Source organism: Loxodonta africana, chromosome 4 (genome assembly GCF_030014295.1).
Source record: "Loxodonta africana isolate mLoxAfr1 chromosome 4, mLoxAfr1.hap2, whole genome shotgun sequence".
Classification (NCBI taxonomy): Eukaryota; Metazoa; Chordata; class Mammalia; order Proboscidea; family Elephantidae; genus Loxodonta; species Loxodonta africana.
This window is the reverse complement of record NC_087345.1, coordinates 10,479,790-10,502,902: the sequence shown is the minus strand read 5'-3', so window position 1 is coordinate 10,502,902 and position 23,113 is coordinate 10,479,790. Positions and strand designations below refer to the sequence as shown.

The 23,113-nt window shown below is 49.7% G+C and overlaps 1 protein-coding gene across 2 annotated transcripts; it reads right to left on the bottom strand.

Annotated features, from left to right (window-relative positions):
- Positions 1–17,382: 17,382 nt before the first annotated feature.
- On the bottom strand, positions 17,383–21,283 carry LOC100655392 (cytochrome P450 2D17-like). 2 transcript variants are annotated; one of them, XM_003419726.3, is made up of 9 exons: positions 20,933–21,283; positions 20,064–20,235; positions 19,651–19,803; positions 19,415–19,575; positions 18,985–19,161; positions 18,672–18,813; positions 18,256–18,443; positions 17,709–17,850; positions 17,383–17,609 (listed from the first exon to the last, which is right to left on the bottom strand). In XM_003419726.3, the coding sequence occupies exons 1-9, from the start codon at positions 21,260–21,262 to the stop codon at positions 17,431–17,433; spliced, it is 1,644 nt and encodes a 547-aa protein (XP_003419774.3). In that variant the 5' UTR covers positions 21,263–21,283; the 3' UTR covers positions 17,383–17,430. The 2 variants fall into 2 exon arrangements, with proteins under 2 accessions (XP_003419774.3, XP_023415641.2); XM_023559873.2 differs by having other exon boundaries at positions 18,256–18,502; positions 18,674–18,813.
- Positions 21,284–23,113: the final 1,830 nt, after the last annotated feature.

Genomic DNA, 23,113 nt, shown 5'->3' with positions numbered 1-23,113 from the left:
TCGGACTACTCAGCAGAAACCATGCAGGCAGAAGGCAATGGGATGACATACATAAAGCCTTGAAGGAAAAAAACTGCCAGCCAAGAATTTTATATCCAGCAAAACTGTCTCTCAAATATTATGGTAAAATTAGGGCATTTCCAGATAAACAGAAGCTAAAGGAATTTGTAAAAACCAAACCAAAATTATAAGAAATACTAAAGGAGCCCTCTGGTTAGAAAATCAACAACATCAGGTAACAACCCAAGACTAGAACACAGGGCAGAACAACCAGATATCAACCCAGATAAGGAAGTCAAAAAAAATAAATAAATCAAAGCTAAAATACTGAAAATAGGGAAACGGAGATGTCAATATGTAAAAGATGATAACATTAAAACAAAAAAGAGGGACTAAATAAGGTAGTCACAGAACTTTCATATGGAGAGGAAGTCAGGGCAATATCAAGAAATAAAAGATTGGCTTAAACTTAGAAAAATACGGGTAAATATTAAGGTAACCACAAAGGAAACTAACAATCCCACACATCAAAATAAAAAACAAGAAAAACATAAAGACTCAGCAAATACAAAATCAACAACAATAAAAAAGAAAATACATAAAGAAAAATGACTCATCACAGAATATTAAGTGGAACAAAGAAACTGTCAACAACACACATACACACAAATACATCAAAATGACAGCACTAAACTCATACCTATCAATAATTATGCTGAATGTAAATGGACTAAATGCACCAATAAAGAGACAGAGAATGGCAGAATGGATTTAAAAAACCACAATCCGTCTCTATGTTGCCTACCAGAGACACTCCTTAGACTCAAAGACACAAACTAAAACTCAAAGGATGTAAAAAAATATGTCAAGCAAACAGAAATCAAAAAAGAGCAGGCGTGCCAATATTAATGTCTGGCAAAATAGACTTTAAAGCAAAATCCACCACAAAGGATAAGAAAGGATGTTATATAATGACTAAAGGGTAAATACACCAGGAGGACATAACCATAACAAATATTTACGCACCTAATGATAGGGCTCCAGAATACATAAAAAGAACTCTAACAGCATTGAAAAGAGAAATAGACAGCTCCACAATAGTAGTAGGAGACTTCAACACACCACTTTCGGTGAAGGACAGAACATCAGAAAGAAGCTCAATAAAAAACACGGAAGATCTAAATGACACAATCAACCAACTTGACCTCATAGACATATACAGAACACTCCACCGAACAGCAGCGAAGTGTACTTTCTTTTCCAAAGTGCATGGCCATTCTCCAGAATAGACCACATATTAGGCCACAAAGCAAGTCTTAACAGAATCCAAAACATCAAAATATGACAAAACATCTTTTCTGACCATAAAGCCGTAAAGGTAGAAATCAATAACAGAAAAAGGGGGAAAAAATCAAACACATGCACACTGAACAACACCTTGCTCAACAACTACTGGGTTATAGAAAAAAATCAATGACAGAATAAAGAAATTCACAGAATCAAATGAGAATGAGAACACATCCTACCAGAACTTTTGGGACACAGCAAAAGCAGTGCTCAGAGATCAATTTATGGCAATAAATCCACACATCCAAAAAGAAGAAAAAGTCAGAATCAAATCATTAACCCTACAACTTGAACAAATAGAAAGAGAGCAGCAAAAGAAGCCCGTGAACACCAGAAGAAAGGAATAATAAAAATTAGAGCAGAATTAAATGAACAGGAAAACAACTGAAAGAGTTAACAAGACCAAAAATTGGTTGTTTGAAAAGATCAACAAAATCGATAAGCCATTGGCCAAACTGACAAACGAAAAACAGGAGAGGAAGCAAATAACCCAAATAAGAAATGAGATTGACAATGTTTCAACATATCTGACTGAAATTAAAAGAATAATAACAGAATAGTATGGAAAATTGTACTCCAACAAATTTGAAAACCTAGAGGAAATGGACAAATTTCTAGAAACACACTGCCTAAACTAACACAAACAAAGGCAGAACAATTAAATAATCCCATAACAAATGAAGAGATTGAAGAGGTAATTTAAAAACTCCCAACAATGGCAACAAAAAACCCTGGCTCTGACGGCTTCACTGGAGAGCTCTACCTAACTTTCGGAGAAGAGTTAATATCAGTACTACTGAAGGTATTTCAGAGCATAGAAAAGGATGGAATACTCCCAAACTCATTCTATGAAGCCAGCATAACCCTGATACCAAAGACACCACATAGATGCAAAAATCCTCAACAAAATCCTAGCCAACAGAATTCAACAACGTATCAAAAAAATAATTCACCATGACCAAGTGGAATTCATACCAGGTATGCTTTTTTTTTTTTAATGCAGGGATGGTTCAACATTAGGAAAACAATCAGTGGAATCCATCACATAAATAAAAGGACCACGAGATCTTGATAGATGCAAAAAAGACATTTGACAAAGCCCAACACCCATTCATGATAAAAACTCTCAGCAAAATAGGGATAGAAGGGAAATTCCTCAACATAATAAAGGGCATTTATACAAAGCCGACAGCCAACATCATCTTAAATGGAGATAGTCTGAAAGCATTCCCCTTGAGAATGGGAACCAGACGAGGATGTCCTTTATCATCACTCCTATTCAACAAAGTGCTGGAGGTCCTAGCCAGGGCAATTAGGCTAGATAAAGAAATAAAGGGCACCCAAATTGATAAGGAAGAAGTAAAAGTATCCCTACTTGCAGATGATATGATGTTATACTCAGAAAACCCCAAAGAATCTGCAAGAAAACTACTGGAACTAATACATTTCAGCGGACTATCAGGATACAAGATAAAAATACAAAAGTTACTTGGACTCCTCCACATCAACAAAGAGAACTTTGAAGAGAAAATCACCAAATCAACACTATTTACAATAGCCCCAAGAAGGTAAAATACTTAGGAATAAATCTAACCAGAGACGTGACCTACGCAAAGAAAACTATAAGACGCTACTGCAAGAAACCAAAGGAGATCTGCATAAGTGGAAAAACACACATAGCTCGTGGATGGGAGGACTCAACATTGTGAAAATTCTACCCAAAGTGATCTACAGATACAATGCAATCCTGTTCCAAATTCCAACGACATTTTTGAATCCAATGGAGAAATAAATCACCAACTTCATGTGGAAGGGAAAGAGGGCCCAGACAAGTAAAGCATTACTGAAGAAGAACAAAGCGAGAGACCTCCCACTACCTGATCTTAGAACCTATTATACTGCTACGGTAGTCATAACAGCCTAGTACTGGTACAACAACAGATACATAGACCAATGAAACAGAATTGAGAATCCAGACATAAATTCATCCACCTACGAGCAGCTGATATTTGACAAAGGCCCAAAGTCCATTAAATGGGGAAAAGACAGTCTCTTTAACAAATGGTGCTGGCATAGCCAGATATCCATCTCCGAAAAAATGAAACAAGACCTATACCTCACACCATGTACAAAAACTAACTCAAAATGGATCAAAGACTAAATATAAAATCTAAAACGATAAAGATCATAGAAGAAAAAAATAGAGACAATGCTAGGAGCCCTAATGCATGGCATAAACAGAATACAAAACATAATTAACAATGCTCAAATGCCAGAAGAGAAACTAGATAACTGGGAACTCCTAAGAATGAAACACTTATGCTCATTGAAAGACTTCACAAAAAGAGTAAAAAGACAATCTACAGACTGGGAAAAAAAATTTGGCTACGACATATCTGATCAAGGTCTAATCTCTAAAATCTACAAGATACTGCAAAACCTTAACAACAAAAAGACAACCCAATTAAAAAATGGGCAAAGATATGAATGGCACTTCACCAAAGAAAACATTCAGGTGGCTAACATGCATGAGGAAATGCTCATGATCATTAGCCATTAGAGAAATGCAAATCAAAACTACAATGACATACCATCTCACCTCAACAAGGCCAGCATTAATCAAAAAAACAAAATAAATGTTGGGGAGGTTGTGGGGAGACTGGAACACTTATAAACTGCTGGTGGGAATGTCAGATGGTACAACCACTTTGGAAATCAATTCAGCACTTCCTTAAAAAGCTAGAAATAGAAGTACCATATGATCCCGCAATCCCACTCCTTGGAATATAACCTAGAGAAACAAGAGCTGTCACACGAATAGACATACGCACACCCATGTTCATTGCAGCACTGTTCACGATAGCAAAAAGATGGAAACAACCTAGGTGTCCATCAACAGAAGAATGGACAAACATATTGTGGTATATGCAAACAATGGAATACTATGCAACACTAAAGAACAAGGAGGAATCCGCGAAACTTTTCACTACATGGATGAATCTTGAAGGCATTATGTTGTGTAAAATAAGTCAGTCACAAAAGGAAAAATATTGTATGAGACCACTATTATAAGAACTCAGTTGTGCTCATGAGGAACCGTACATAGACCAAGGGGCAGCCGTTTGAACAGAACGAGGGAATACTGCATGGTTGAAAATCAAGAAAGGTGTGTGTCAGGGTTGTATCCTTTCACTGTACTTATTCAATCTGTATGCTGAGCAAATAACCCAAGAAGCTGCCTATATGAAGGGGGATTGGTGGAAGACTCATTAACAACTTGCAATATGCAGATGACACAACCTTGCTTGCTGAAAGTGAAGAGAACTTGAAGCACTTACTGATGAAGATCAAAGACAAGAGCTTTCAGTATGGATTACACCTCAACATAAAGAAAACAAAAATCTCTACAACTGGACCAATAAGCAACATCAAGATAAATGGAGAAAAGTTTCATGTAGTCAGAACTTCATTTTGCTTGGATTCACAATCAACACCCATGGAAGCAGCAGTCAGGTAATCAAAAGATGCATTGCATTGGGCAAATCTGCTGCAAAAGATCTCTCTAAAGTGTTGAAAAGCAAAGATGTCATCTTGAAGACTAAGGTGTGCCTGACCCAAGCCATGGTGTTTTCAGTCGCTTCATATGCATAGGAAAGCTGGAAGATCAAAGAAGAATCGATGCCTTTGAATTGTGGTGCTGGCAAATAATATTGAATATACCACGGACTGCCAAAAGAATGAACAAATCTGTCTTGGAAGAAGTACAACCAGAATGCTCCTGAGAAGCAAGGATGGCAAGATTACGTCTCACATACTTTGGACATATTGTCAGGAGGGATCAGTCCCTGTAGAAGGACATCATGCTTGGTAAAGTAGAGGGTCAGTGGAGAAGAGGAAGACCCTTAATGAGGTGGATTGACACAGTGGCTGCAACAATGGGCTCAAGGATAACAACGATTATGAAGATGGGACAGGACCGGGCTGTATTTCCTAGGGTAGCTGATTCGGAACTGACTTGGCGGCACCTAAACAACAACAATGACTAACGATGTTGAGCATCTTTCCATGTATTTACTGACCATTTGTTTATCTTCTTTGAAGAAATGTTCACTCGAATCCCTCACTCACTTTTCAGTTAGGCTATACGTCTTTTTATTATTGAGCTGTAAGAGTTATATGGAAACCCTGGTGGCGTAGTGGTTAAGTGCTACGGCTGCTAACCAAAGGGTCAGCAGTTCAAATCCGCCAGGGGCTCCTTGGAAACTCTATGGGGCAGTTCTACTCTGTCCTATAGGGTCGCTATGAGTCGGAATTGACTCGACGGCACTGGGTTCGGTTTGGTTTTTTGGTAAGAGTTATATATTCTAGATACAAGTCCCTTACCAGGTATGATTTGCAAATATTCTCTCCCAGTTGTGTTGTACATAGGGTTGCTACGTGTTGAAAGTGACTCGATGGCACCTAACAACAACAATAGCTCCCTACCCCATATCATACCTGTTCCTTCAGCCCGACGCCCCTAATGGAGGGCAGTAGTGGGAAGGGGTCCCTTTCATTTATTCCCTAAATTTGATTTTTCTTCTTATAGTGGTCCGCAGGCTGGTTGGCCCTTTCTTTCATCTACTCATACCTACACATTCCTTTAAGCTTGCAGGATGTGAAACTAAGGCACCCCTCAGTTATAGTCATCCACAGATATGTAATTATTATTTTTTTTTACTTTAGTAGTGATTTGGGGAAGGGAGAAGTGATTGCCCTGGATCCAGAGTTTCCTATTTAGCTGCCTTTGAGCTCCTCAAGGAGAGGCTCCGTGTACTGTCACCTGGCATAATCCCTGACTCCCAGGGGAAGCTCAGCAGACACGGGCTCACGAATGGATAAATTCATGAACGCATGACACTTAGAAACTGTCAGGCCATGTCCTTGTTTTTGGTTCAGAAAATATGCTTATTGTGTGACAGGACCGAGTCTTAGACACCTTTGTGCCTTTGGGTACCTACAGGGCCTCGCACAGTGCTTGGCACATTGTCGGTGCTCAGTTGGTGTCGATGGCACTGAACTGAATGGAAGAGACACCAGCAAAGGTGCTGCCTCTGCCTGGTGGAGGCTTAGAGCCACCTAGGGCAACTGACAAGCTGCTCTGGCCAAGGTTGGAGAGGCTGTCCTGTCATAAAGCCCCCAAGGTATGATGTCACACACAGACCCCACTCTCCCTGAGAAAGAGGCTTGCGCCCTGGGCTCCCAGACTTAGTTGGCTCTCAGGCTTTCAGGCTGGGTCGTGGAGCCTGAGAGGAGGTAGGCGGGCTGCCTGGACACTGGATACTCTACAGAACGCTGACTTCATCAAGGTTGGCGAGTTTGGTAAGCAGGCTTGCAGGCTGCCTCAGTAAGCCCCTGGAGCAGGGCAAATTGTCTTTACCGCCCCTGGCCTACCTTTCCTGCCTCCTCTCCTACTCGGACACTCTTCTCCCCTCTTCTCCTCTCTCTTGGACTCATTCCCTCTCCTCCTTTCCTCCTCCAAACCTCCTCTCAGACACAGCCTGCTAACGTCATTCACCCTGACTTATAAATGACCAACAAAGCTTGCCATTTTGCACGGTTAGCAGGATTCACAGAAAGCTGGTAGCAGATTTGTTTTTCAACCCTGATCAGGAATTCAATGTAATCGTTGATCCGTGTGGTCGTTGAGCCCCTGTTGTGACCCAGGCATGTGGCCAGGCACTGGGTTATAACAATGGGGTGGTTTCACATGGTCCCTCGAGAGCCAGCACTCCAGTCAGGGACAGTATAGCCACCCTCGGAGCACCGAGGAGGGCCGCCCCACCTGAGGGCAGTGGAGAAGTGTGTTCTAGGCAGAGAAGAGCCTGTGCAAAGCCCAGAAGTGAGCGTGCCCAAGGTGACAGTCGAGTCTTTGTTGTCATCAGCGTATGAGGCCGCTGACGTGGATAAGGTTTCCAGAGAGGCTGTACACCAGAAGAGAGGAGCGCCTAGGCGGGACTTTGAGCAGCACTGACATCTAGGTTCAGGCAGAGATGGGCTGTGGGAGAGAGGAGGAAAAGCAGAGTGTGAGCGGTCAAGCAGCCTGGAGGGGAGATCCCAGGAGGAGGCCTGCAGGAAGCTGAACCTGAGAAGGCTGATGGCGTCTGTGACCAGGAGGCCACTGGTGACCGTTGGGAGAGGAGTCAGAGGTTTAAGGGCAAACCAACTGCAGTGGGCTGAGGAGCGAGGGAGATGGGGAAAGGAGGGGCTGACCCCAACTGTGGGCTGCTGTCAAGGAGCGGAGTGAAGGTGGGAGAATTAGGGGAAGAAGTGTGGTTGTAGAGAGAAGGCTTTTTTTTTTTTTTTTTAAATGGAAGAGACCATGGTGTGTCTAAATGCTGATGGGGCGGGGCAGGGGAGCCAGAAGGGATGGAAGGCTGAGTACACAAGTGAGAGGAGCCCAGACACCCAGGCTGTGCGCACAGGAGGGCTGGCCTGCGAGGGACAGCCTTCTCCCTGGAAGAGGCAATGGCCCGCGAGAGGCAGACAAATGGTGGGTTCAGTGGTAGAAACTCCAGGGAGCACCCTTTGCATGGGGTCTGTGTTCTCTGCTGAAAGTGAGACAGGTGGAGGTTTAAAGAGAGCCTGAAATCGTCTGTGTGGAGAACGCCAGTGGGGGCTTGCCAGGCCACACTGGAGACCTCGACTTTCCCACGGCACCAGTCTGTGTGGAATTGTGACGTGGTGCTGGGATTTCAGACCAAGAGGGTATTTTGAGGAGCCTGGGGAGCCTTCCCCAATGCTCCCAAGAATCCAAGAATACTCCAAAACGGTGCATAAACCAGCAAATAAAAGTGTTAGTAGTCTTTTCTTTAATCATTATTATTACTGTCATAGTTAGCCACCCACATCTGGGGACAATTAACACCACACATTCAGTACAGCAGCCCTTTTTCCCTTTCTTCTTAATCCTATCCCAGCCTGTCTTTCCCATCCAGATCCCCTGCCCCCTTCCCCTCCTGCTCTGAGGCCATTGAAACTAGCTTTCTTTTGTTCTTCTGAGGTCTTGGGAGAAATTCCTCAGGGTTTTCCAAACTCCTAGTGCCAGTTCACTCCATGCTGTTTGCATCCAGCTGTGCCCAGGCAGCTGTGCCCTGAACATCCCCCCACCTGCCCCTGATCCATTTCCATCCCTATGTGCCACAGATGAAGCAAACACGGGAACCTGGGCCTGTGTGATGCTACGGCGGTGGCCCCATCTTTTCTCCCTAGCCTGAAAATGCTGTTTGGTCCACGCTGCCAGAGAGAGAGGTAAAGTTCATGTGGGCCCTGCTACCAGGCCCAGTGACTGAGGACAGGGTATCACTTAAGCCTGAGCAGAAGGGAAAGTGGGGTTCTCTGCCCTCTTCCCCTGACTGTTGTGGTACTTCTGGGGCTCAAGGTGGGGGGAAAGAGCAAGTGCTGGAGGAGTAAGAGCTCAGGGTGGAGGCCGGGTCCTGGAAGGTGGGTGGGTGCATGCATGAGTGAGAGAGTGTGTGTGCATGCATGGGAGTGTGTGTGCTACCACCCTGGCAGTGCCAACACACTCCACTTGCCCCGAGGGGTCCCAGAGAGAGAGGATGGATCATTGCATGGTCTTTCCAATCTGGGTTGTGGGATCTGTCAGTCCAGAGTAAGGAGGGCTTTGGAGGGATGCAGCGAGAAGAGCTAAACCAGCATTAAATGAGCAACTATGACAGCCAAAGTATGACCTTGAGCATATCCCACCTGAATTTAGAGACCATCTCAAGAATGGATTTGACATGCTGAACACTAATGACTGAAGACCAAACAAGTTGTGGAATGACATCAAGGAGTCATATGTAAAGAAAGCAAGAGGTCATTTAAAAGACAGGAAAGAAAGAAAAGACCAAGACGGATGTCAGAAGAGACTCTGAAACTTGCTCTTGAACATCAAGTAGCTAAAGTAAAAGGAAGAAATGATGAAGTAAAAGAACTGAACAGAAGATTTCAAAGGGAAGCTCGAGAAGACACAGTAAAGTATTATAATGACAGGTGCAAAGACCTGGAGATAGAAAACCAAAAGGGAAGAACACGCTCCACATTTCTTAAGCTGAAAGAACTGAAGAAAAAATTCAAGCCTCGAGGGGCAATATTAAAGGATTCTACGGGGAATATATTAAATGACACAGGAAGCATCAAAAGAAGATGGAAGGAATACACAGTCACTGTACGCAAAAGAACTGGTTGACGTTCAACCATTTCAGAAGGTACCGAAGGAAGAAGTCCAAACTGCACTGAAGACACTGGCAAAAAGCAAGGCTCTGGGAACTGATGGACTACCAATTGAGATGTTTCAACAAATGGATGCAGCGCTGGAAGTGCTCACTCATCTATGCCAAGAAATTTGGAAGACAACTACCTGGCCAACCAACTGGAAGACATCAATATTTATGCCTTCCCCAAGAAACGTGATTCAACCGAATGTGGAAATTATCAAACAATATCATTAATATGACATGTAAGTAAAATTTTGCTGATGATCATTCAAAAGCAGCTGCAGTGTATATCAGCAGGGAACTGCCAGAAATTCAAGCTGGATCCAGACGAGAACGTGGAACCAGGGATATCATTGCTGATGTCAGATGGATCCTGGCTGAAAGCAGAGAATACCAGAAGGATGTTTACCAGTGTTTTATTGACTATGCAAAGGCCATTCAACTGTGTGGATCATAGCAAACTATGGATAACACTGCAAAGAATGGGAATTCTAGCACCTGTACATAGATCAAGAGACAGTTGGTCGAACAGAACAAGTGGTTACTGCACGGTTTAAAGCCAGAAAAGATGTGCGTCAGGGTTGTATCCTTTCATCATACCTACTCAATCTGTATACTGAGCAAATAATCCGAGAAGCTGGACTATATGAAGAACGGGGCATCAGGATTGGGGGAAGACTCATTAACAACCTGCGTTATGCTTGCTGAAAGTGAAGAAGAAGCGTTTACGGATGAAGATCAAAGAGCACCTCAACATAAAGAAAACAAAAATCCTCACATCTGTACCAATAAGCAACATCATGATAAACAGAAAAAAGATTGAAGTTGTCAAGGATTTTGTTTTACTTGGATCCACAATCAACACCCATGGAAGCAGCAGTCAAGAAATCAAATCCAGCATTAAATGCGCAACTATAAATGGCCAGCCCAGTCCGGTCTGAGGTCTGGTCCTGCCTTCTGGCTGGAGAGGCCAGATGGACCCATGTCCACAAGTAAGGAAGGCAAGAAGGAGGGTAGGAACCAGGGGTTCCTTGTGTGCTCCGGGCTCCAAGTCTGGCTGTTGGAGGGGTAGGCAGAGGCATGGGGTCGTGTCTACCAGCCTGTACAGCCTGGGCTGAGCTGTTGCAGCTGAAGGGTTTATTCATCCACAGATGTGGACACCCTGTGGTTGAGTAGGTTTTCGGGCCTGGATTTGGCGGAGGGGTGCCAGTACCCACCGGGGAGGGCAGGAGAGACCCCAGCCTCACGCTACTCAGCTCTCCTTTCTTCTAGGCTGTGCAAGTCCCTGTACGTAGTACAGATCTTCCTTCTTGCAGGTAAGGCCCGGGGAGACTGGCTCCTACCCCAGGGTCATCCCAGTCTCTGCTGCCCACCAGGGCTCCCTCCTGAGGCTGCATGTCCCTGGCTGCCCAGGGCGGCCACACTGCTCAGAGCAGGGCTGCCCTTCTTTGTCCATCTTCCTTCTGCATCCTCATAGTGAAGCTAGAATCTGAACTCTTGTCTAATTCTAAAACCCATGCTTTAAAACAACAACAAACCCCGCACAACCTAATAGCAGCCTACGACAGTCGTCTTCACATCTTTGTTTGCACACCTTTTTAAAAACTGGGTACACCCTCACACATTTTAAGTGAGTATCTAATATTTTTCATCACAAGTTTAAATAGTTCAAAGTGATAGGATTTCTGGTATATTGTAAATATTGACATTTTAAAGTAATTACATCTCTCTTCTAAATATATTAACCAGTCTTTTGCCACCGTCCTGCAGGAGCAATGTACTATTATTTCCTGGAATCTGTGGGGAAAACAGACACTGACCATGAGCTTGCTGGGGAGCCATCGCAGGTAGAGACTTCCATCTGTTGGAGGCTGGGAGGGTCCCCCTGTAGCCTGAATAGGGGTCATACTCCATAACCCCAAACGGTCAACCACCTGTGTATATCTGGATGTATGTGAATGTGAAGGCTGCAGAGAAATCCCTTGTGTCTCTGGCAAAGTGTCAAAACAGAGGCCCCACTCCCCATGGGCTGGCTCCATGTCACCTCAGGTCTTGGAAAGTAACCCTGGAGTGTGGTTCAGCACTCATCTTTGAATGGGGTGGTGTGAGCCAGACACCCTCCTGGGTTTGCACATCTCCTTGATGTCCCAGGTTCCAGAACCCATGGCAGAAGCTCCTACTCCCAGCTCTGGGCTGGAAGAGCACAAAGGGAGGTTGGGTGCCCGCTGCAGGCAGCCCATCTGTTACTTATTTACACTCCCAAAAGCTCCCATTTCAGAGATGAGGAAACTTCGCCTCTGATAGGGGCACTGACTAGACTCAGGCCACCCAAAATGAGCCAAACAGAACTATACCTCTTGTCTCTGAAGGCCTCCTAATCCCCATCCAGTGCTATTGAGAAAGGGGGTTCCATGGGGCAAGGCTATTTGTGACCCAGCAACACTGAGGAGCTGTGAGCCAGATGTTCTGAGAGTGACTCAGGGCGGGGAGACCCCAAAGGATGTCCACATTGGCAGGTGCCTTGGAGATCATTGAGTCCAGCCTTTGCTGCCTTTTTTCTCTTTTTAAATTAATGAATTTCCATTTTTAAGTGTTTTAGTGCTGTCAAAGATGTGCTGGTACATAGTTTGAAGAGTGAAAGTTTTAGAAGACTTAAAACAGCTGCCTTTTGCCTCACCCCTTCTCAGCCTCAGGGTGGGAACACGTCCAGCTTCCAGCCTTCCTAGCGGCAGCCTTTGCTTTTTGCCTCCCTATTTTTTTTTTTATTTCTAAAGAGAAAGCTTATCTTGCTTTTTCCTGATTTTTCAGATTTAAAGATTATCTGATGAATTTCTACAGTGGAAGATGAGGATTTAGGTCTTACACCAAGCGTACTCTTATTGCCACCTCCAGCACACATTCAGCTCTCTTTATCCTTCCACTATCGTTGGAAATAGTTTGTGGCAATGTAAAATTTTAAATCTGAGTAATGATATCTTCAGTTGTTAAAGATTCCTAAATATCTCTTTTACTTTTTTGTGGCTTTTTTTTTAAATATCATTTTGGCTTTTAAAGTACTTTTCCCCTCTGTAGGCTCTTTTTATTCATTTTAAAAATTGGTATAATTTATATAAAGTAAAATCCTTTTTCATGTGCACTTCTGTGAATTTTGACAAAGATATGTACAGGTGCATAACTGCCACCACAACCAAGACACAAGACAGCTCCATCGCTCCAAAAAGTTCCCCCTACTCCCTTGAAGTTCTCCCCACAGCCTGGCAACCAGTGAACAGCTTTCTGCTCACGTAGTTTGGCCTTTGCAAGAATGTCATAGAAATGGAAAAATATACAGTGTGCAGCTTTTTGAGTCTGGTTTCTTTTTATTGAGCACAATGTATTTGAGACTTACCCATGTCGTATCGGTCACTTGTTCCTTTTTATTGCTGAGTAGTATTCCATTGAATGGATGGAGCAGTTTGTCCCTTTACCAGTTAAGGGCCGTTTGGTCGCTTATAGTTTTTGTTGATTACAAATAAAACTACTATACATATTCATGTACAAGTTTTTGTGTGAACACAGGTTTTTCATTCACTTGGGGTAAATACCCAGGAGTGGGACTGGGGTCATGTGCTAAGTATACGTTTAGGTTTGTAAGAAACTATCAAACTGTTTCCCCAAGTGGCTGTACCATTTTGCATTCCACCAAGGATGAATGAGAGGCTCCAGTCATTCCACATTCTCTTCAGCACTTGGTTTTGTCAGTCTTGCTTTTGGTTTTTTAAGCCATTCTAATAGGTGTATATCATATCCTTTATGAGTAAATATTCAAGGTTTACATTATGAAGGCTAAACAGTATTCCCAACTGAGTCATGTAGTGTACTGTGATTACGCTTCCTTGTGTATAAGTTTGGTGTGTTGGGGTTGTTTTTTTTTTCTTTTCTTTTCCTTTAGTTTTCTCTGTATCTACATTAATTCATCCAAACTGTCTGCCAAAAATATAAATCTACTTTCAATGCATTTAGACACTTCAGGTAATTTCCCGATAGGATCTTCTTCATGGAGACATAACTCATGGAGCCCCCCATCCTCCTGCTTCCATCTGGGTGGGTTTTACTTGAGGCCTGCTGCTCAGCTGTCTTCCTAGAGTTTCCCTTCTCCAACCTCCTGGGGAGCACTCCAGTTCCTTCCTGTGTTGGATCTCATGTTATCCTCTTTCTATGTTACTTCTTTGAGGGGTACTCTTGAGGCCTTACATGTCTGAAAGGTTTTTATTCATACTTGACCAAGAGTCTGGCTATTTCTAGGTTGGAAATAATTTTCCCACAGAATTTTGAAGATATTTCTTATTGTCTTCTAGCTTTGGAGGTTGGTGTTGAGAAATCTGAGACAAACTGAATTTCTAAATTTGAGACTTCTTTTTTCTTTATATCTCTGCAAGTTTTTAGGTTCTTCTCTTTGTCTTTAATGTTCCGAAATTTAATGATGACAAAATCTGATGTGCGTCTCCCTTCATACATTGTCCTGGACACTTGGTGAGTCCTTCTCTTCTGGAAATTCATGTCCTTCAGTTCTGAGAAATTTTATTGACCCAAAAAGGAATTTATTTATTTGATATCTCTCCTACCACCCTAGCTTGTTGTCTGTTCCCACTTTCTGAAACTTCTATTATTTAGTTTTTTGGGTTCCTGAACTCTTCTCTCTCTCTGTTCTACTTTCTGGGAAAATTTTTTTTCAATGTCTAAACTTTGCTTTTTCATTTCTATCGTATTTTTACTTATGAAGAGTTTGTGGCTTATTGTTTGAATATTTCTTTTTTAGAGATCTCTTGTTTCCTAAGTGCAAAGTTTTATCTTTCTAAAGATATCAAATATAGTTTTTCTGGAGCTTTCTTTAGAGGTTTTCCTTAAATATCCAGGAGTCTTTATGCAGGTACTGATAGTTGACTGGGCAGGGAGATCTCACCTCAGCCTCCCCCCTCTCTCTGTCGTGCAGCTCATACAGGAGACCATAAGGCCAGTGTGGGGGCTGATGGATAAGTGCTACCCTGTGACCACTCAGGTGGGTGAGGGCTGGGGACTTCACTTCCCCATTGTGGGGTGGCTGTCCTGTGAGGGGGGACTGCACCTGGAGAGGACGGGCCAGTCAGGGAAGGACCCCAGGTCACCCATAGCTGGGTGTCACATGTCCTGTTTCTCTCTGTAGAGGCACACTGCCAAGAGTGGGAAGAAAGAGGTCTCAGAGGTAAGTGAGTCCTGCCCAGGAAGGGCCTCGGATTGTCTCACCCAGAGCTCCTCCGGACCCAGGGACTCCCCAGCTCACAGCCCTCTCCAGGAAACTCCCCACCCTGGCCCAGCTGGGATGGAGAAGGGAAGGACTTCCCCTGGAAACAAGTGTGAAGAACAGGGGAAAGGATGAGACTTTGAGGGCCTTTCTGCTGTCACTCTGTTTTCTTGTCCCCTCCCCACCAGACCATGACCCCCAGGGCACAAGGAGGCCTGAATCATGCTGCCCACAAGCAAGAGGGTGAACCCTGGACTCAGGAAGAAGGGGAGGTGAGGTCCCCAGGGGAGGGAGCGGCCAGCCCCATCGTTCTTGCTAAGGAGGTGAAAGAGGAGGAGGAGGTGGCAGAGACCCCCAGCTGGGAGGTGAGGACAGCCCACCACAGGTCCTACTGAGAAGCCCTAGGTCACCGCTGGCTGGTGGCCATGGGGCAGGGAGGGAGCCAGGCTGCTGTCCCTGAGAGCAAGCGGCTGTATGTGGAGGTGAGAGGCAGCAAGCATGGCTTCAGTCCACTGCTGTGCCCCGTCTTGCTCCCCAGGAAATGAAAAAGGTCCAAAACGAGGCTGCTGTAGACCCTTCTGGTAAGATTGCCGACCCCACCCTGCCTTCCTCCCTAAACTGTGGCCCTGCTGGGGTCACAGGGCCCAGCCCCTCTGGTACCTTCCTGCCCCAGGGGAGGGGCGTGGGGAAGAAGCCAGGTGACAGATGCTGGCCCTTCCAACCCTGCCCTCCTGCTTCCTGCCTGGGTTGGGAGGCCCCCAGTGCCACTCCTCTGAGGCTGGCTGAATACCTTTTATCAGTGTTGACTTGGACATGGGTGGGGTTTCCAGGCCCTAGGAAATGTTCCTCATGGCGAGGGACCCACAGGGCACCCTTTGTGCTTTTTAGAAGCCTGAGGTGGAGGGCAAGGTGGAAAGGTCCAGGGGCTGGGTCCCCAGCTCCTAAGGAAGCTCTGGCTGGGCTGGTTCCCAGCCTCCAAGACTTACAACCACAAGTGACACAGTGTCCAATAAACCCCCACGCTGCTGTTTCTGCAGGCCTGGTGTCTCCTGTCAGGGCCCACGTCTTCTCTCAGACAAAGACAGTCTGCCCCATCCACACTGCCACAGGCTGCAAGAGCACCACTGCCTCCCGCCACCCCTCCCCAACAGGACAGAGGGTTACTTACTCCGCAGGGGTCCAGGGGGCCTTGGCTGGACTTCTGACTCAGTGCCCAGGGACAGACCTACTTCCCTGGGGTGCTGAGAGGGGGAAGCTCCCTGTCATGGAGTGTTTAAGATGCTGGTGAGAACCCCTCAGGGGTACAGAAGGGGACTGTAGCACGAGGAGTCTCTACAGTGGCTTCCAGCCCTGAATGTCTGTGGTTTCTGACCCAGGCCGTTATCCTAATGCGCCAGAGGGTTTGCCCAAGACTCAGGTAACAACAGTCATTATAAACGCTTGGGTGCTGCCTGGGGGCCCGTTCTGAGCCAGCCACTTGTGGGGATGGGACAGGTGGGAGGGCAGCAGCCCATGACGGGGGCTACAGGCCAGCAAATGTCAGAGCAGGAGACTGGACTCAGTGGCCATCGGCGTAGCCCTCTCATTGGCAGAAGGGGAAGGAGAAGCCCAGGGCAGGGAGGGACTGGGAGGGCCACACTGTGTAGGGCCAGTGGCAGGACTAGAGCCAGCCTCTCTTCCCATCCGCTGCCCACCCTACCATTCTCCCCTGCCTCACCCTGTGTCCCCTGGGTCCACGCGGGCCCTCATTGCAGGGGCACTGGTCCTGCTGTGGCCCTGTCTCCTGTGGGGCCTGTCTGAGCCGGCCACTCAGAGGGTGGCGCCCTGGGCTTGGAGCCTAGCTGAGCATCCTCCTCCAGCTCCAGCCCAGCTCCGCTAACAGGCAGGGCCTGTATGTGAGCGCCGTTGTAGGGCTGGGTGGGGCCCATCCAACCTTGGGGAGGCTGACAGGCTCAGGGAGTTGGCTCACTCCTGAGCTGCCATCAGGCCTTCCCCAGAGAGCAATGGCACCCCATGACCCATTCATGGCTCCTAACCCTGGCAGCCCACTGCCTGGCCCTCCGTTTTCCCCACCGTTTGGGGTAACACTGAAGTGAGGTAGGAGGCACGATGGTTCTAGCTGAGCCGTCAGTCCCTGGTGTAGGCTGGGTGGAGTCGGGCCTGATCTGTGGGCATCTAGGCTGAGTGAGCCCCTCTCCATTCCCACCTGGGCCTGGGCTAACTCCTCTGAGCACCCCATGTTACCCCTTACCCCACCTGACAGCCCAGAGCCAGGGCCTCTGCACTGACTTTGTCACCAACTCAAGAAGACAGTTTTGGGTGCTGAATGGACAGAAGGGTAGGGCTGGCAGGCTGCTGCCTTCTGAGCCTCAGTATGCCATCTCTCAAATGGTCTGGAAGATTGGCCAGGGCAGGGGACAGGCACCGGCCCCTGCAGGCCGCTGAAGGCTCATCATATTCCGGGGCTGGTCGGGGCACGGGAGGGACCCAGACACAAGGTGGGAGCCCCCAGACGTTTATTGTTGGTCAAGGTGAAGCTAGGGAGCTGGTTGGGGCTTGGTGCCTTTAGCGGGGCACAGCACAGAGCTGGTAGGGGAATGGGGTGAACAGGAAGGCATAGACACCATGGTCACTGGGCCGGGGCTGTCCGGCAGGCACCAAGAAGCTGAAGCGCTGCAGGAGGCAGGTGAAGAAGAGAAAGAGCTCCATGCGTGCCAGGGGCTCCCCAAGGCATAAGCGACGGCCTGTGGGTGGGCATGGGGACTCAGCAAACCTGGGGGGCTGGGGTCCCCCATTCGAGACACCCCCAGGAAAGGGCAGGCGGCTGGGCACCCCACAGACACCTGCTGAGAAAGGCATGAAAGCCTCCTGCTTCACGAAGCGGCCCTGGGCATCCAGGAAGTGCTCGGGGTGAAAACGGAATGGCTGCTTCCAGACAGCCTCATCCTTCAGCACCGATGACAGGTTGCAGATGAGCGTCGTGCCCTGCCCAGGAGATGCCCAATGTGGGTCGGGGTCTGTCCAGGGGATGCCTGGCATCTGTCTGGCACATGCTGGACCCATTCAAGGAACACTCAGCCCAAGAAGTTACTTGGGACCCTCCCTGTCCCCAAGGCACGGCCAGGTGATGTGTCTCCCATGGGCGCCATCACTGCCACCTGTCCCTGATGCTCCTGACTCTGCCAGCACTCTGTGGCATGTTCAGTTTGCCCAGCCCTGCCTCTGCTGTATGCCCTACACCCACCAGGCTGGGCACACTGATGGGCTGGGTCCCTGGGGATGGATGGATGAACAGCCTGGCACCTGTCTAGGCTCCACCTGGCAGAGGCCATACCAGGTTACAAGCTGGTAGGTGGCACTGAGCTGGCATGAGGGTGGCTGCAGCCCTACCTTGGGGATGAGAAATCCCTGCACTTCAGTGTCACGGGACGTCATGTGAGGCACACCCAGTGGCACTATGTCCCCAAAGCGTTGCACCTCATGGACCACTGCTGTGGTGAAGGGCATGCGGGCCTGGTCCTCCATCTGAGGTTGCCGAACCTGCCCTATCACCTCGTCGATCTCCTGCTGGACACGGCCTGGACAGACAAGAGTCCCCCCACTAAGCCAGAACCCAAGGGCCCGGAAAACACCCTTCCTGTGCCCCTAAGGAGAAATCCCCCTGTAGGGACTCTGCCCACGTGGAGGAAGCCACTGTGACAGCTGCCAGGGCCGAGCTTCTGCTTGGGGACCCTGGTGTTCCAGTGAAGCTCAGGGTTGGGGGGAGCTGTCCGTTTCCCCCTGGGCCACCAGCCCAGGCTCCTCACGCTGCACGTCCGGGTGCAGGAGCATAAGCAGAAGTGCCCAGTCCAGTGTGGTCGAGGTGGTCACCATCCCAGCGTTGAACAGGTCGGCCACCACCAAGCGCAGGTTCTCATTAGTGAAGCTGCTCTCCGGTTTCTCCTTGGCCTGGGCCAAGCAGAGAGGGTCAGGCCAGGGGGCAGGGGGAAGCCCCAGCTGGCCCCCGTCCTGTACTTTTCAGTCCTGCCCGGTCACAGGGTGATCCCAGTCCCCACCTGTCCCTGCCAGAATGGAGCCTCAGTTTACATACCCACGCCGGTCAGGAAAGCCGCCTCTCACCTTCTCCACCTCATCCAGGAAGGCATCGGTCAGGTCGCGGGGCGGCTGGGCCGGGTCCCGCGTCTCCCGGTGCTCGCCGACCAGTTTATCCATTAGGACCACGAAGGCCTTCTGTGCCGAGAAGACCTTGCTGGCCAGCCCCGGGACGTTCAGGAGCACCGGGACCGCGTTCAGCATCTGTGCCGCCACAAGAAGGCGCGAGGTCCTTCCTGTTCTCAGTGCGTCCCAGGCACCTCCAGGGGGACCCCGGGCCTACCTTGGCTCTTTCTGTAGCCCCCCATCCCTGGAATGCCCTTTCTCCAAAGCCCCTAATACAAATGTGCGTCCGCGAAGGTCCAGTTGCTCAGCGAGGGGGCCTCCTCCAGGAAGTTCGGCTTGCCTGCGCCCCCCGGCCCCAGCGGCCCGTCCTCCCCTCGCCCCCGCACCGTACCTCGCGCATGAAGGTTGAATCCTCCTTCAGTCCTGCGTCCGCCAGCTCCAGGAGTTTGAGCAAGGTCGGGTCATCATAGTCGAAGCGGCGCCCATGGACGAGGGAGGCGATCACGTTGCTCACCGCTTTGTTCAGCAGCGCGGTGGGCCTGAAGGGGCGTCCTGGTCGGGGGGCGCGGGTCACAGGGCGCCTCTCGACCCCGTCCCCGCCCCGTGCCCCTCAGTCCCAGCTCTCACCAGCCTGGGCAGCGAAGGCGGCGCAGAGGCAGGCGGCCTCCTCGGTCACCCACTGCTCCAGAGACTTCTTGCCCAGGCCGAAGTTGCGCAGTGTGGACAAGGAGAAGCGTCGCTGCTCGCGCCACGCGTGCCCATAGCGCGCCAGGATCAAGCCTGGGGGAGCGGGCCACGGGCTCGTGGGCGGGGCCGGCAGGCACAGGTCCCGCCCACACCGCCGGGAAGGCCCCGCCCCACGCCCCACCCCCTGCCGGGACACGCCCCGCCCACCCGCCGCCCCTCCCGGGGCTGCCTGGCTTTTATCCCGGCGCCCAGCAGCGCCATGCCAGCTGCTTGTGTCCCAATAGCTGGATCTCCGGGTCGCCCCCAGCCCAGACCCCGCCCTGACGCGGTCCCGGGCCCCCGCGGTCACTTGCCTTGCGCCCGCGGCCCGAAGCCCAGGTGCTCATAGACGGGTACAGGTGGGCGGTCGGCCGTGTCCTCGCCGCGGAGCACCAGGGCCTCACGCACGGCTTTCAGCCCGTTGAGCACAACCACGGGTGTCCAGGCCAGCTGGATGCTGAACACGTCCCCAAAGCGGCGCCGCAGCTGTAGGTCGAGGGACAGGGCGGCCGTCAGGCCGGGACTCCGCGGCTGCGGGACCCAGTCTCACCAGGCAACCTTGGTGGACCCCCTGGACCACTAGCAGCAGGTCAAGGAGGAAATGTGGCCTCCTGACCTCGGGGGTCACACCCCCTCTGGGTCGAGAACGTCAGCTGGGTCCCACCGCCCAGCTATGATTTTGCAAGCCACCCAAGTGGTCCCTAAGCCCTAGGTAGCGTGTCATTTTACGAGCGAAGAAACCAAGGCTCAGAGAGGTGATCAGTGAGACCCAGAGTCCCTGGAAAAGATTTGATGGGAGTCACTGCACCCCTTTCCCCTCCAGACCCTGATTGCAATGGTGCTCACTGCTCAGTCCCCACCCCCATTCACAAGGCCTTTTCCCTGAGGTCATCAGGAGACTTGGGTCTTGCCTAATTTCCGTGTCGTCCACTGGATTGCAAACCTGCTGCCGAGTCCCACCCCACCTCCTGACCTTCAGTCCTCTCCACCCCTCCAGATTTTTGTACTTCAAAAATCCAAACAGTCCTTCTGGCCTGCACTAGCCCCCTCCCCCAGGAAGCCTCCCTAACCTGCCTTGTCTTCTGGGCCAGCTCCTTGTCCAGCCTGTGGCTTCACCCGCCTCCCACTGTCCTGTGCTCAGAGGGTGTCCAGGACTTCTAGTGCCCTACCCCACCTGCCTCACCTGGCCTAAGCTGTATGGCATGTCCTCGAAGTCCAGCTGCAGCAGGTTGCCCAGCCCAGGCATTGGCATAGGGCCTGGAGGGTAGTTTGCAGCCCAGCGTGCACGCCGGTGCATCAAGTCCACCATGAGCAGGAAGGCGGCCACGGCCACTGCCAGAAGCACCAGGCCTTCCCCAATCAGTAGCCCCATGGTTGCCTCACTGCCTGCCGGGCTCCTCTGATGTGCTGCGTGGAAGCTCACAGAGGTCCACCTGGGGCAACCCCGTGTGCACCTGACACTCTCAGACCAAACCAGGTTCCAAGGACCAGATCTGGCACCCACCACACCCATTTATATAAGGGACAAGGACTGTACTTCGCCCTCCACCCTTAGCCAATGTGCTGTGAATCAATGTTTGCTCTGCCCAGGGCTGGGAAGGATCAGCCTCAGGATGGCCCCAGCAGGCCTAGCTTCTCCTGCCCTCTCCAGGGTGGGGGGTTGGAAGAGACCTAAGAAGAGAAGTCCCCTCACCCCCACACCCTAAACTTTCTAGTTCTGCAGGATCTGCAGGCATCTGGGCTGGTGAAGGAGCGAAGAGCTACCAGCATGACTTGACCTTCCTGTCCCACGGGTCTCCTCACACCCTAATGTGGTACAATCTGGTCCCCAGGACAGGCCCTCATCCTCCCACCCCTTAGCTGCCACATCCTAGAGTGGCCTTCACTCTCAAGATTCGTTGCTGTCACTTGGCTGGGGCCACATGGGGGGAGGGGAGATGAGGTCTTCAGTTGCCCCTACCTCCTCACACTATGCAGAGCTGACACACAAAGACTCACACACAATCACAGACACAAACCACTCACATACATTCACACATCCCAGAAACCACCCCCACACAGACACACATTAACACAACACTCATGTTCACACTGACATACACACACTCATACCACTCACACACATGCATACCCAGCCTCAAGTGAGATGGGCATTTTCCCTTTTTGACTGAGCCACCAGGAAGCTCAGGGCTCTAGGAGGCTTAGTATAGAAAGGACTCTGCCCTCAGAGGAGCGAGTCTGCTTACCTCTCCTCCTGATCATTTGTCCTGGACTATCAGCTGCTCAAATTCTTTTTGGAAGGGGATGGAAATCCAGCAGGACGATGTGGCTTTCTAAAGCCCTCATAGGCCCCCTGAGACCACAAAGCGATGAATGGACTCTTGGGCCTCCCACTTGTCGATCTCATCCCATCCTGCTGCACCTGCCCTCCCCCCGCCTCCAGCTTCTCCCCTCCCAAACCTGCCTGTCAACCCCTACTGAAGGCCCCAGCCTCTGGGGAAAGGTGCTAACCTGGGTCCCAGACTATTCCAGTGAATGTGGCCTCCAGGCTAGAACCATGGCTGCCAGGCCCTCCTTCCTGCCTCCAAGCAGGGAGTGACCCCATCAGCCAGGGCAGGGCTGCTGCCCACAGGCCTCAGCCCTGCTCCTTCTTCAACGGTGAAAGGGGTGGGATTCGGGCTGAGTTAAGTCAATTAAGCTGATTGAAACCCTAAGACCAAGACCCACGAAAATGGGATGGCAGTGGGGAAGGAGCATTTCCCAGGCAAGAGGGTGGGGAGAGTCTGGGAGGGACTGGTCTGGGTGGAACTGCTCCACTTCAGGCCCCCTTGCTCAGCTTCAGGTGTATGAGGCAAGTTCTCATTCTGGAAACCCTGAGGTGTCCCAGGGTCTTGAAGAGGCTCTCCCTTGGCTGAGGATCCCCAGCTGGTGTCCTCCAGCATTCCCTCTCACTGCTCACAGTGAGGATCAGGTTCTTCCCCAGGTGCCCTTTGAACAGTCCAAGTCCTGTCAGACTCAGAGATGGGAGCCTGGGAGCTGTGGGCCCTTGTGGCATTGGCTTTTGATGTCTGTGACTCCTGCTTGGTCTGTGACAGCAGTGTGGAAGCTGCTCCCTGCTTTTGTGAGTTCCCACAACGCCCCTCTTCTGCCAGACTGGTGGGCAGAGGTTGTTGGGGTCTTCCTCAGTTTACCCAGCCTACCCTGTGTCTCGCCTTGGCCAGGGCTTGGATTGTTTCACCAGTGCTGGACCTACCAGTCACGCTGGGTGCCAGGCTGGGTGCCAGGGGACCTGGGGGGTAAGACAAGTGGGAGGTTCTTCTCCTAGGTGTGCGTGACTGAGGGAGAAAGGTCGAGAGCGATGTGC

Coding starts and splice junctions, on each gene's coding strand:
- LOC100655392 (XM_023559873.2), bottom strand. CDS start 21,262: ATGGGTGTGGTGGGTGCCAGATCTGGTCCTTGGAACCTGGTTTGGTCT. Junction 18,503..18,673: donor CTCCTGCACCCGGACGTGCA/GCGTGAGGAGCC, acceptor TTAGGGGCACAG/GAAGGGTGTTTTCCGGGCCC. Junction 17,851..18,255: donor AGGGATTTCTCATCCCCAAG/GTAGGGCTGCAG, acceptor TCTCCTGGGCAG/GGCACGACGCTCATCTGCAA.